This window comes from Caretta caretta, chromosome 4 (genome assembly GCF_965140235.1).
Source record: "Caretta caretta isolate rCarCar2 chromosome 4, rCarCar1.hap1, whole genome shotgun sequence".
NCBI classification, from domain to species: Eukaryota; Metazoa; Chordata; order Testudines; family Cheloniidae; genus Caretta; species Caretta caretta.
The window spans coordinates 12,585,754-12,600,419 of NC_134209.1; the positions used below are offsets into that span (position 1 = coordinate 12,585,754).

Here is a 14,666-nt window from a genome sequence, read left to right on the forward strand (position 1 = left end):
AGGGCATGGCTGACGGGGCTTGGGGCTTCAGCAGGCGTGAGGCTGAAGCCCTGCCCCCCAGCTGGCGCCTCCTGTGCGGCTGAAGCCCCGGCAGGTGAGCCCCAACTCTCAAACTTCTGCAGATTGTCATATGTGGCTCAGAAAATTTGGCCACCCCTGTTGCATACAACTGAAAACAGGGTCTTATAATGGGAAGCAACCGTAATAATGAGTGGTGCTAGCAGTCCTGCCTATAATAAAATGTCACACTTGTCACAGCATTGAGCAACTACCACCATCTCCTGCTCAGAAGAGAGGCAGTGCAGGACCATGCTGTATGGACTTGGATGCAGAAGAGCTTGGTTCAGTTCCTGGCTTGGCCACAGTTTCCCTGTTGTGAGCTTAGGCATGTGACGTCATCTGCTCTGTGCCTCAGCTTACTCTCTGTAAAATGGGCACCGTGCCTTCTTGCCTCGTGGGGTGCGAGGAGGTCGGCTGCACTGATGGCTGGGAGGTGCTAGGGACTGTATAAGGACTTGGACAGCTGGCATCTCTCACAAAGGGAGTCACTGAATTTTGTGGGGTGGTGCACCAGGATGCCTCTACCCAAGCCAGCCAGGGGGAAAGCTGAGCTCGGCAGCAAGGTCCCTGCTGGCTCCTTGCCCTGTGGACTGCTCCCACCGGAGCCACTGACCCCCGCCCCATTCCCATTGTACCATTCCCCCACCCACAGGAGCCACCATCCCCCTACTCCTATTGGAGCCAGCCCCCCACCCCAACTGGTATCCCAGCCCCCCTACCCCACAGGAGCCCCACCTCCTCTCCTCACTCCCATGGGCACCACTGACCCTGCCCCCATCCCCCGGGTGGGGGGGGTCTCCGGGGGCGTGGTCGGTGGTGCAGGGTGGGCGGGGCGAGCTAGGACGCGCCGTGGGGGGGGTCTCCGGGGGCGTGGTCGGTGGTGCAGGGTGGGCGGGGCGAGCTAGGACGCGCCGTGGGGGGGGGTCTCCGGGGGCGTGGTCGGTGGTGCAGGGTGGGCGGGGCGAGCTAGGACGCGCCGTGGGGGGGGTCTCCGGGGGCGTGGTCGGTGGTGCAGGGTGGGCGGGGCGAGCTAGGACGCGCCGTGGGGGGGGTCTCCGGGGGCGTGGTCGGTGGTGCAGGGTGGGCGGGGCGGGTTGTGACGCCAGGGGGCACGTGCCCTATAAGCGGGCGGCCCGCGGCGCCGGCCGCTGGGTGCGGAGATGGGGGTGCGGTGTCGCGTCGTGCGCGCGACCGCTCTGCTGCTGCTGTGCGGGGCGCTGGCAGGTACCGGCCGGGCGGGGGCGGGGGCGGTTGCGGTTGCCGGGGCGGTTGCCGTTGCCGTGGTAACACTGCGCTCCTCTTTCCTCACAGGGCTTCTCCTGCCGCCGCCCGCGCGGGCCGCCGCCGCCGCCTGGGTGAGTGGGGCCGGGGCGTGTGTGTGGGGCCGGGGCAGCCCGCGGCACCGCCCAACGCCCCCGGGTCCCCAGCGCCCCGCACTGCCGCTGCCCCGCTGGGTCCCGCAGCATCCTGCCCCCCTCCCAGCGCCCCGCCCTGGCACCATCCCCCGGCGGGTGTCTGCGGGCAGCGGCAGGGGCCCGTGCCCATCCCCCCGGCACAGGGCAAGCCCCGGGTGCGCCCCCCCTTTCCGTCCCAGGGAGCCCGCGCTGGGGAGCCAGGCCCTGAGCGCCGGGGTGCCCTGCCCGCAGTACGGGCCGCCAGCTGGCCGGGGTGGCTGGGGGTCTCGCCGCCTCGCGGGCTCTGTACGGCGGCGTTTCCGTCGAGGCTGCCCTGCGCCCCGGCCGCCTGGGCTGGCGGGGCTTGTCTGGCTCCCCGAGCCCCTCAGCCGCCGCGCGTTGTAACCCTGGCGGAGACCAGGCCGGTAGCTGCTTCCTTCGCTGTAGTCAGTGCTCCGCGTCCCCCTCGTCCCACCTGAGCTTGACCCCCGCTAGCTACGTCGGGCTAAAGATTTTACAGCGGGGTAGTTGATGCTTCAGCTAGGGTTACGTCTACACTAGTTACTGCGTGGTAGCCATGCCAGCGTAACCTGAAATGCGGACACGGCCTGCGCCTGCAGGGGGGGTTTCCCCTTGGTGTAGGAACACCATCTCCCTGGGCGACAGCCGCTAGGCTGCTGGAAACCTTCTTCCACTGCCCTAGCTATGCCCACAGCCGGGGTTAGGTCAGCATGGGATATTTAGCCTGTGGCTTTCTCACCTCCCTGACCAACATAGCTGTGTTGACTAACAATTTAAGGGTAGGATTTTATAGCAAGATAACTAGCTCCAGATAGCTTGTTCTCATTATAAAACCTCCTATTCTGGCCCTAAAATGTTATGCGAATGTGATTTTGAATGGATTCCATCTTACAGTATGCTGTTGATTTGTTAAGTGACCATGTCTTCACTGCTAAAAATGCTGTGGTGGCTTTTTTAATCTTTCAGGCTAACTGAAGTGCATGAATGATCCTGAGGTAAAAACAACAGTGAAGACAAAGCACTTCAGTTTTACCAGGAGGTAAATTTGTGGAGGCCAGCCTTACACACCCAACTTGGGTTGACCTCTGAGTTTATTTCGTTTTAAACTAAAACTAAAACCTTTTGTCTCCACTGTACTTCTATTTTGGGAGAGCTGCGGTGCCTTAGTTATCCCAAGGTTAAAAAACACTCCTTTTTTAGCAATGTTGACTAAGGTCCCCTTGACTGTTAAGCAAGATAAGTATTTAGCTAAGTAATGGTAGGGAGCAGTTAGTATGTGAAGCCTGAAGTGATACATTTCCACATAACTAGGAAAGTGATGCAATATCTCACAACCCCTCCACAAATTTTTATGAAATGTTGATTTTAATTTTGTATATAAGTACATTGGTATGCCATTGGAAGATGGCAGGATTTGTTAAATTGCTTAATCCAAAAAAAAAAAAAAACCAATCAATTAAATTGCTTAAAGGTTTCCAAAATGCTGTTTTGGAGTTGCTTATCCTAGACTGTTTCATAAGTTTGTTTCCTCTCTAGCCAAAATGCTACTTGTATGGTTTGCCTGGATGTCCAAAGAACTTTAACCCAGTTTGTGGGACTGATGGGCACACTTATCCAAATGAGTGTGCACTTTGCCTTTCAAACAGGTAATTGTGTAACTTGGACACATCCTATCTTTTTTTGTCTGAAGTATAACAAACTTTGCACATAAAGTAGTGACTCTTTTTCATTTTCCAGGCTGCGTTACTGAAACAGACTTCAGCTCTCACACTTCTTAAACTGTATGTGTAGGAGTATTTCCTCAAATATTGATCTCCTATAGCATACTTTTTATGGTGTCACATGCAAATGATATAGTTTGGATTCTGTTAGCCACAGATGCTGCACGCTTATGTATCCTGCAAAACTAGTGGCTTGTGGGAATTTTATTCTGTTGTGTTACATAACTCCTGCTCACTGCTTGATAAGACTCAACACCCTACCAGCTTATCATAGAATCAGGGACCTATAGAACATGAAAGGTATCCCCCAAGAGGGAGTGGGATGAAGCTATCCCAGCCTCAGAGATGCTTTTACTATAATCTTTTTTTTTTTTTGGGCTCTAGACTTAAACTGTTCATAGTTTCTTATGCAGGGAAAGTGGCTGAGTGACGAATGTTGAGGGCATAGATGATACTGGAAGGGCACAGTCTAAAGGGGAAGATGTGACTGCCCCACATGTCTCCTGTGCCCGGTGTCATCCTCGCCCTGAGCCCAGCCTGGAGCTCCTGTGCTCTCCCCACCCCACCAGAATTACCTGCAGGGGGAGCTTTTTCCTTCTTCTGTTGCGCCTCTCTTCCCCCCACCCCCCTTCCCCCAGCATGTTCAGCTGCTCTTCCTGGCAGCCAGGCCTGGGTGGGGAGTGGGAGGGAGCCACTTCTCACAGCAGCTGAAGGTAGCCTGGGTCACTGACTGTGCAGCATGGTGGCTGCCTGAGAGAGAGCCCCTCTCCCCTCCCCACCCCCCTGGCACGCTTCTGGCTCACTCAGCCCCTGTCCCTAGCAGCCAGGCCTGGGCAGGGAGCAGAGGGGGCCAGGCAGGCCACCACCTCAGCCAGGCTCTCTTGCAGGCAGCTGCTGCTCTGCACAGAGCAGCGACCCAGAGCAGCCCACATGGAAAGCAGCTGGTCTCACCCCTTCTGCTACCCACACGGGCCTGGCTGCCAGGGACAGGGGCTGTGAGCGTGCCAGGGGCAGGCCCAGTGGGAGAAGGACAAAGCACCTCTTCCTCCCCCCCCCCCTTGTAGGCCAAGCAGAAAACTTGGGGGGGGGAACATGACCCCACATACCCCCCCCATGCATTGCCTATGGTTGAGGGGGGAAATATTTTCATAGAATATCATGGTTGGAAGGGACCTCAGGAGGTCATCTAGTCCAACCCCCTGCTCAAAGCAGGACCAATCCCCAATTAAATCATCCCAGCCAGGGCTTTGTCAAGCCTGACCTTAAAAACTTCTAAGGAAGGAGATTCCACCACCTCCCTAGGCAACGCATTCCAGTGTTTCACCACCCTCCTAGTGAAAAAGTTTTTCCTAATATCCAACCAAAACCTCCCCCACTGCAACTTGAGACCATTACTCCTTGTCCTGTCCTCTTCTACCACTGAGAATAGTCTAGAACCACCTCTGAGGTAGTTGAAAGCAGCTGTCAAATCCCCCCTCATTCTTCTCTTCTGCAGACTAAACAGTCCCAGTTCCCTCAGCCTCTCCTCATAAGTCATGTGTTCCAGACGCATTATTAAGGATCTACAACCTATCCTAAAGGATGACCCAACACTCTCACAAGTCTTGGGAGACAGGCCAGTCCTTGCCTACAGACAGCCCCGCAACCTGAAGCAAATACTCACCAACAACCACATACCACACAACAGAACCACTAACCCAGGAACTTATCCTTGCAACAAAGCCCGTTGCCAATTGTGCCCACATATCTATTCAGGGGACACCATCACAGGGCCTAATAACATCAGCCACACTATCAGAGGCTCGTTCACCTGCACATCCACCAATGTGATATATGCCATCATGTGCCAGCAATGCCCCTCTGCCATGTACATTGGTCAAACTGGACAGTCTCTACGTAAAAGAATAAATGGACACAAATCAGATGTCAAGAATTATAACATTCATAAACCATTCGGAGAACACTTCAATCTCTCTGGTCACGCAATCACAGACATGAAGGTCGCTATCTTAAAACAAAAAAACTTCAAATCCAGACTCCAGCGAGAAACTGCTGAATTGGAATTCATTTGCAAATTGGATACTATTAATTTAGGCTTAAATAGAGACTGGGAGTGGCTAAGTCATTATGCAGGGTAGCCTGTTTCCTCTTGTTTTTTCCTACCCCCCCCCCCGATGTTCTGGTTTAACTTGGATTTAAACCTGGAGAGTGGTCAGTTTAGATGAGCTATTACCAGCAGGAGAGTGAGTTTGTGTGTGTATGGGGGTGGGGGGGATGTGAGAAAACCTTGATCTATGCAGGAAATAGCCCGACTTGATTATGTAAAGAGTTGTCACTTTGGATGGGCTAGCACCAGCAGGAGAGTGAATTGTGTGGGGGGGTGGAGGGTGAGAAAACCTGGATTTGTGCTGGAAATGGCCCACCTGTTGATCACTTTAGATAAGCTATTACCAGCAGGACAGTGGGGTGGGAGGAGGTATTGTTTCATATTCTCTGTGTGTATATAAAGTCTGCTGCAGTTTCCACGGTAAACATCTGATGAAGTGAGCTGTAGCTCACGAAAGCTCATGCTCAAATAAATTGGTTAGTCTCTAAGGTGCCACAAGTACTCCTTTTCTTTTTGCGAATACAGACTAACACGGCTGTTCCTCTGAAACCTAATCATTTTTGTTGCCCTTTGCTGGACTCTCTCCAATTTATCCACATCCTTCTTGTAGTGTGGGGCCCAAAACTGAACACAGTACTCCAGATGAGGCCTCACCAATGTCGAATAGAGGGGGACGATCACGTCCCTCGCTCTGCTCGCTATGCCCCTACTTATACATCCCAAAATGCCATTGGCCTTCTTGGCAACAAGGGCACACTGCTGACTCATATCCAGCTTCTCGTCCACTGTCACCCCTAGGTCCTTTTCCGCAGAACTGCTGCCTAGCCATTCGGTCCCTAGTCTGTAGCTTTGCATTGGGTTCTTCCGTCCTAAGTGCAGGACCCTGCACTTATCCTTATTGAACCTCATCAGATTTCTTTTGGCCCAATCCTCCAATTTGTCTAGGTCCCTCTGTATCCTATCCCTGCCCTCCAGCGTATCTACCACGCCTCCTAGTTTAGTATCATCCGCAAATTTGCTGAGAGTGCAATCCACACCATCCTCCAGATCATTTATGAAGATATTGAACAAAACCGGCCCCAGGACCGACCCCTGGGGCACTCCACTTGACACCAGCTGCCAACTAGACACGGAGCCATTGATCACTACTCGTTGAGCCCGACAATCTAGCCAACTTTCTACCCACCTTATAGTGCATTCATCCAGCCCATACTTCTTTAACTTGCTGACAAGAATACTCTGGGAGACCGTGTCAAAAGCTTTGCTAAAGTCAAGAAACGATACATCCACTGCTTTCCCTTCATCCACAGAACCAGTAATCTCATCATAGAAGGCGATTAGATTAGTCAGGCATGACCTTCCCTTGGTGAATCCATGCTGACTGTTCCTGATCACTTTCCTCTCATGTAAGTGCTTCAGGATTGATTCTTTGAGGACCTGCTCCATGATTTTTCTGGGGACTGAGGTGAGGCTGACTGGCCTGTAGTTCCCAGGATCCTCCTTCTTCCCTTTTTTAAAGATTGGCACTACATTAGCCTTTTTCCAGTCATCTGGGACTTCTCCCGTTCGCCACGAGTTTTCAAAAATAATGGCCAATGGCTCTGCAATCACAGCCGCCAATTCCTTTAGCACTCTCGGATGCAACTCGTCCGGCCCCATGAACTTGTGCACGTCCAGTTTCTCTAAATAGTCCCTAACCACTTCTTTCTCCACAGAGGGCTGGCCATCTACTCCCCATGTTGTGATGCCCAGCGCAGCAGTCTGGGAGCTGACCTTGTTAGTGAAGACAGAGGCAAAAAAAGCATTGAGTACATTAGCTTTTTCCACATCCTCTGTCACTAGGTTGCCTCCCTCATTCATTAAGGGGCCCACACTTTCCTTAGCTTTCTTCTTGTTGCCAATATACCTGAAGAAACCCTTCTTGTTACTCTTGACATCTCTTGCTAGCTGCAGCTCCAGGTGCGATTTGGCCCTCCTGATTTCATTCCTACATGCCCAAGCAATATTTTTATACTCTTCCCTGGTCATATGTCCAATCTTCCACTTCTTGTAAGCTTCTTTTTTATGTTTAAGATCCGCTAGGATTTCACCGTTAGGCCAAGCTGGTCGCCTGCCATATTTACTATTCTTTTGACTCATCGGGATGGTTTGTCCCTGTAACCTCACCAATTTTGTCCCACTTCATACCATCTATACTGAAATCACAATGTGATTGCTGCTCGAGTAGTTAGCTTTGGTCCCAAAACAGTGAAGCTGCAGCAGGGCATACTTCAGCATGGACTCTACAAGGCCACCTGGAACACTGGATAACTACTTGCAGGCCTATCCCATGCTGAAGTGAGTGCTGACACAGCTTCACTGGTCTGGCACCTGAGCGAGCTAGATTAAAGCTAGCTCTGATATGTCTACTCAAGACATACTATCAATACCAGTCAGGGTGGATAAAAATCCATGATTTAAAAAAAAAAAAAAAAAAACCCTCCCAGTGATTAGTGATTTAAATCAAATCTAGCCTGATACCAGTACTTATATAGTGAATATCTTAAAGGAAATTTGTTTCCCTTCTGTATTGTCTGCATGTTGTCTCAACTTTAATACTTAATGAAAATTTTCTCCTGTTTGCCACTTAGTTCCAACGTAGTTCTAAATAGATGAAATTGAGATTCATAAATAGGTCACTGCACAGCACCCTATCTTGTAAGGGTACAGAGAAATCCAAAAGAAGTTTCTAAGTGAAGTCCTGATTACTTTCCCTGCATCTATAAAGAAGTAATTTATGATGTCTAGTGATGTATACTGCTCATGTTTAATTTTTATATGGTTTTGTGTGTGCATTATGGGATTGACACTTCATATAAATGAAATGGTACCTTAAACCCTCATATTTGATGGCTTATGAAATGCTCAAAAATGTCTTTTGGATTGAAGATTCATGGGTATCAGCTTGAAAGTGGATTTTTTTTTTTAAGTTTCATTACAACCCATTTGGCAGTTTGCTTACTTGGCTGCTTTGTAGCACACTGATTGTTTGAATGACTTTGTTTTAAAACTTTTGACTTTGAAATCCTTATTCATCAGTATGTTTATTCATACTTCCCTTGTTTAGCTTTGAAAAAACAGTTATGGATATATGCAGTAGTCACTTAATTTCAGAAGAGTGCAGTGTCCAAATCTTCCAAGTTTCTCAGGAAGGAGAACAGTGGGAAGAGCTCTTACTTTCATACAGGAAGCTTGTATACCCTCTGACATGTTTGTTGCTTGACTTTCGTCCATGTGAGCTCTGCTTATTGTGCTTTCTCCTGCACTAGTTACCTGCCACCCTCAACTTTGCTTAATTTAACTTAATGTCTGTATAGCAATTTGTAAGATGTTTACAGTGACTGGTATATCTTAAGTGGCTGAAATGACTTCGCAGATAGGTAAGTACATCCTATTTGAATAAGAAATAGGAGTTAGTAAGTTGCAACTAGAGATAGTATTCTGACTGCAATGAATGGCTGCTTTGCAGTTCTGTTGTATCATCTATCAGAAGATCTACAAAAGCTTTGCAAACAATACTTTTAAGCTGCAAATACCCTTGTAAGAGAGTTGACAGAATGGGAAATTGACGCATGGAGATTGCATGGCAAGCCCAAGATTTTACAGGAAGTTCGTAACAGAACCAGGGATACATCCCAGATCTCTTTACACTCAGTGCTCTCTTTTAACCATAAAATCCAGGTTTGTGCTTTTTTTTAAAGCTGAGCAAGTTTGGGCCTGGTTTATTCTTAAATGGGTGTTCAGATGAGAGTTGTATGATGGCAGTGGCTAATCTTTCATCTTCTAAACTCTAGGGATCTTATTCTCATTTGCACTAAAGCCCCTTTACATTGGTGTGGTGCTGCAATAAGGCTTTCTTATAAACAGCCAGAGATCTCTAAAGTGACCTTAATGTAACTTAGAAGAAGGCCCTGTGTCTTTGGTTGGAATTTTTTGTTTATAGTATTCATAAACAGATACTAATGTTAGAAAAGTTGATCATCATTTCAGCTCAGTAAGTGGCTCTGTTACTTTCAGATAAAAAGATTTCTGATTCAGCCATTTGTAACATGAATTCCTCAAAAGTAAGGATGAGCATCTTCCATTTGACTGCTATGATGAGTAAAATAAATCTCGATGTTCTACAGATGGCTTGATTCTGTTGTGGTAGAGAGGCCATAATAGAAACTCCATCTTGTATTCACTATGGATCTTTGTATTTTTTAACCAATATGAATAGTTGAACAAATTATTTGTAAAAACTATAATCAACATTGTACTAAAGTATGGTTATGGTCAGGAAAGTTACTATACAGAAACACCTTATTCCTTGTATCTCACTTACACCTGTTTACTAACTAAAACAAGTTTTTACTCTTGTCAAAATGGAAGCTAGGGTCTGCTCTGCTTTTTCGACACAATTGCCAGTTCCAATTGTAAAACCTCATCACTTTAAGAGGTGGGGAAAAAAGTCCAGCTTCTAATTCCTCTCATTTTCAGTGCAGTCAGAAAAACTTGATTTGTAAACAAAGCAAATTTAATATCGTACCCCAAAACAAAACTCTGTTAGATCTTAACTTTGCATTCCCTGGTTTGCTCCCTTCAAAATGCTGAAGAGGGATACAAGTGTAAAAGAGGCAGAGGAGGGGGAGAAATGGCCACCTAAAATGGGAATGCACTGTTCAGAAGATGTACCCCCTCCACCACTGTTCTCCAGTAGTTTTTTGGACAAGGCCAGGCAGTTTTGTAAGGTTTAAATTTGGCTCTTTTCACTCCATGCATCTGAAGAAGTGGGTTTTTTACCCATGAAAGCTTATGCCCAAATAAATGGAGTACTTGTGGCGCCTTAGAGACTAACCAATTTATTTAAGCATAAGCTTTCGTGAGCTACAGCTCACTTCATCAGATGCTGTAGCTCATGAAAGCTTATGCTCAAATAAATTGGTTAGTCTCTAAGGTGCCACAAGTACTCCTTTTCTTTTTGCAAATACAGACTAACACTGCTGCTACTCTGAAACCTGCCCAAATAAATGTTAGGTTTTTAAGGTGCCACTGGACTCCTTTCTGTTTTTGTGGATACAGACTAACACAGCTATCCCTCTGATACTTTGCAGGGAGTATGAGCCTGTCCTACAAGATAATATTCTTGGATTATTGACATTTTGGCATTCATTTTAAGCTTTCTCTATCACAAGTTAAAACTCCTCAGGTTTATAAACTGTTACCAAGTCGTGCATGGATGACAGATTCAAAAGTAAGGCGTTCTCTAATAAGTCATTTAAGCATGATGTATAAAACTTTATATTGTAGTTTTGCAGTAAGATTTGCTGAAAACATCACTGAATGTGATTCTACTTGTAAGATGTAGAAAGAAGCTGAATACAATTCCATTGTGGAAAGTGTGTGTTTTGTTTGCCACTCAATTAGAATCTATCTTCTAATGTTTTTTTTTCTTTTTTCTTTTTGTTCTGGTTACAGGGAAAATAGGAGGGATGTCAAAATTCGTTGGAAGGGATACTGCTAATACGGTAGTATTAAACTTGAACATGGAACAGAGGAAAGCCAGATTGAAGAGGAAACCGTGTCTTAAATTTGCTGTCTGTGTAGTTTAGTCTGATTAAATAAAATGCCTATTTTGCTCTTATACCACTTTTGAATAGACATAATACCATTATTTTATTAAAATAGTAGTCATGTTTATGAATGTACCTGTAAGATTCATTTTTATTCTCATAGTCTATATTTCCTTTTTCTTTGGAAGATACTACACTATTGAAGATTTCTGAATTTAATTTGATTTTATTATCTATGTAGAATTTGTCTGAGATGGCATGGTTACTTCATAGAGCAGCTGAGGCAGCTTGGTATGTGGGGATCTTGCAGGTTATACTATACCATTGCTGCACCATCCATGTGTCTAACCTCCCTAGGTGTGGCATAATTTTTACTTAGAAGACCAAATTTCTAAGCGTGCTGTATGTTCCACATCATCCCCTACCACTGCAAAGTCACTGGTATGAAGTTTATTTTATTTTTTAATTAAAAAGCCAGAATAACTTGTTCTAGTTACAAAAAACTTTTACCTCCCCTGAGATCTCGGCTGGCTGCTATAGGCAGGGGACTGACTTTTCCACACTGAATTTGCAATACAGATTCTTCTTGGTGGTGTGTGGGCCCTAGTAGGAATACAGCTTACCTGCCGCCTACAATGCTTAAACTTGTTTTGTAACCATTTGATTCTGTTGTTGAAAGCCACAGTTTTTAATTGTCAGTAAGTTTTATACCACACCTATTTTTAGCTTTTATCAGTCTACACACTGCAAACTACGTATGCACGCTTTTCACTTTGATGTATGATTCCATCTTACTTTGAATAAAATATCTTATTTCTGCATTAGTCAGTAGCAAAAGCAAAGTGCCAACTTAACATTCCCCACATTCAATTCTCACTATTATCAAATAAGAACTTCAGCTTAATGCATTTCCACCTTAGTGATGTCTTATGATACTGATGTTAAAATATATAACTTTAGCCCCAGAGGGGAACATATTACAGTCTAAGCCCCTGATGCTGTATCAGGAACTGCTAGCATAGAGCATCATTGGGGTGTCCATTCACTTTAATGAGACTCTTCCTGGGCTCAGGAAGATGATAGCCAATTCCAATGCAGAGTCTAGGCATAAACTAGTAAGTTAGCTGTTTCAGAATGTTACTTGGTTGCATAGAAGGATTAAAAGTGTTTTTGGTTTTTTTTTAGTTAGATGTTGTCTTACCAAGATTTCTACTGTTAAACTGTAACTTTAGTTATATAGGATGATTAAGTAGTTTCATACCCTAGAAGTGGGAACCTTGTTAATGAATAAGGAACAAAAATTCAGATAAATAAAAATAAGTTCTTCGAATGTGTCAGTGTGGCTTCCACGCTAAGTTGACCTGTGCCCCATGTATCCAAGCTCAGAAGCTTTTGAATAGCAGTGTCCTGAATGTTCTAGTTCCACCCAAAAGCACAAAGAACAGAGCAGCTGCAACCATCCCTTCGTTCCCTCTTACCACTGGTGGCAGCTAAACAGAACAAGTGGAGTCCTTGCATTACCCTTAACCAAATCTACTTCTAGAGTATTAGTTAGGGGTAATTCCCCTCAAAATATTAGCCTCTTTTATTATGTTGTTCTGGTCATACCAAGAAAACCGAACAATCAAAACTAAATTTGTCCCTTGGCACCTCTATCCTCCTTGCTGGGGTGTTTGCTCCATATAGGTGAATAAAGAGTTACGTGTCTGAGAGCTGAGTTAGCTCACCTGACTGCACCTAGTGTGTCAGGCTTGATTTGTTGTTAGACCCAACTGGAGAGGAGCTGGGTCACTTTCATAAAATAAGGATGTGGACGCTATAGGAAATATGCAGGAGAGAGGAGGTAGGGAGTTCCCTCTCTGGGAAGAGCCTGGGGAAGGCAGACAGGAGGTGGTCACAGGGACAGAATCAATCCCTGTGATGGGCCCTGGAAAGAAGCCATGGTGAAGGGCCAGCATTCCAGCAGAGAATGGAGCTGTGAGGACCTAGGGAGAAGCCCAAGGCTTGGGACCCAGAGCAGAGGCTGTGTTATGCTCAGACTGTAGCGAAGCAGAACAAGGGGCTTGGAGATAAGAAGCAGCACAGGGAAACAGCAATATGTATGAAGGAGCAGACATAGCTATTTCATATGGGGTCCCTAGTCCAGAACTCGGAGCAGAGGTGTGCCTGGATTCTCCTACCAGCACTGAGAAAGGGGCATAGAAGCCCAGTGTAAGAATTATGGAGCCCAGAGCAGGGCAGAGGACTAAATCTTATGGGGAGGATGAGGAATAGTCCAAAAGGGGTCAGAGGATCTTTTTCATCCGGGCATTTTTTTGACTCTTGTACTTTTACATCTCCAACCTGGTCTCTCTAATATCTCTTATTGGACCAACTCCAGTTGGTGAGAGAGGCAAGCTTTTGAGCTTACTCTTCAGGTCTGGGAAAACTTTTGTACATTTATTACCATGGATGAGCTGGGACTAAAATGTGACCTGGCCAGAGGGCCAAGTCCTGAGATGAAGTGGATCATCACAGGACGAGAGTGACCAGCGGCAGGGGTGCTATAGAGGAAAGAATGGCTATGCCAGCAGTTGGGGTGGGGTACCAACAGTGAGTCTACTTAACCCATGACAGAGTTGAAGCCCTCTGGCTTAAACCTCTGTCCTATGCCAGTTTAATTCCACCCCTTTATGGCCACAGCTGCTGTCTGTCTTGTCTTGGTAAGAGCCATGTGTCGGTGGTTTTGAGTAAGAACAACTCCAGGGACACCCATTTGAAGCTATATTGCCTCAAACAGTGTGAGGTGAACTTCAAACCCTCAAGAGGAAGCATCAGCTTCCAAGGCAGATCTACTCTCTTCTGCTCCTCCAAATTTGAGGCACCTCACTGCCACCTGCCCTTCACATGACGCAGTTTTGCAAGAAGGTGGTCAGGGAAAGTGTGGGACCATTACTGAATGTGGGAGGCAACATAGTGCCAGATAATGTGGAAAAAGCTGAAGTACTCAATGCTTTTTTTGCCTCGGTCTTCAAAGACAAGGTCAGCTCCCAGACTGCTGCACTGGGCAACACAGTATGGGGAGGAGGTGAGCAGCTCTCAGTGGTGAAAGAAGAGGTTAAGGACTATTTAGAAAAGCTGGACATGCACAAGTCCATGGGTCCAGATCTAATGCATCCGAGGATGCTGCGAGAATTGGCTGATGTGATTGCAGAGCCATTGGCCATTATCTTTGAAAATTCATAGTGATTAGGGGAGGTCCCGGATGATTGGAAAAAGGCAAATATAGTGCCCATATTTAAAAAAGGAAAGAAAAAGAACCCAGGGAACAACAGCCCGGTCAGCCTCGCTTCAGTCCCTGGCAAAATCATGGAGCGTGTCCTCAAGAAATCCATTTTGAAGCACTTGGAGGAGAGGAAGGTGATCAGGAACAGTCAACATGGATTCACCAAGGGCAAGTCATGCCTGACCAACTTTCTATGATGAGATAACTGGCTCTGTGGATATGGGGAAAGCGGTGGATGTGATATATCTTGACTTTAGCAAAGCTTTTGATAGGGTCTCCCACAGTATTCTTGCCAGCAAGTTAAAAAAGTATGGATTGGATGAATGGACTATAAGGTGGATGGAAAGCTGGCTAGATTGTCAGGTTCAACAGGATGTGATCAATGGCTCGATGTCTAGTTGGCAGCTGGTATCAAGCAGAGTGCCCCAGGGGTCGGTCCTGAGACCAGTTTTGTTCAACATCTTCATTAATGATCTGGATGATGGGATGGATTGCACCCTTAGCAAG

At 46.6% G+C, this 14,666-nt stretch overlaps 1 protein-coding gene across 1 annotated transcript; it reads left to right on the forward strand.

Moving 5' to 3' along the window:
- The first annotated feature begins 1,177 nt into the window (after nucleotides 1-1,177).
- SPINK2 (serine peptidase inhibitor Kazal type 2) lies at nucleotides 1,178-12,224 on the forward strand. Its single transcript, XM_048847163.2, has 4 exons — nucleotides 1,178-1,284; nucleotides 1,372-1,415; nucleotides 3,012-3,121; nucleotides 10,800-12,224. The coding sequence occupies exons 1-4, from the start codon at nucleotides 1,221-1,223 to the stop codon at nucleotides 10,843-10,845; spliced, it is 264 nt and encodes an 87-aa protein (XP_048703120.2). The 5' UTR covers nucleotides 1,178-1,220; the 3' UTR covers nucleotides 10,846-12,224.
- Nucleotides 12,225-14,666: the final 2,442 nt, after the last annotated feature.

Excerpts from the sequence above, each read along its gene's own strand:
- SPINK2 (XM_048847163.2), top strand. The coding sequence starts at position 1,221 with ATGGGGGTGCGGTGTCGCGTCGTGCGCGCGACCGCTCTGCTGCTGCTG. Across the intron at positions 1,285-1,371 it reads GCTGTGCGGGGCGCTGGCAG|GGCTTCTCCTGCCGCCGCCC; the intron begins GTACCGGCCGGG and ends CTTTCCTCACAG. Across the intron at positions 3,122-10,799 it reads GCACTTTGCCTTTCAAACAG|GGAAAATAGGAGGGATGTCA; the intron begins GTAATTGTGTAA and ends TTCTGGTTACAG.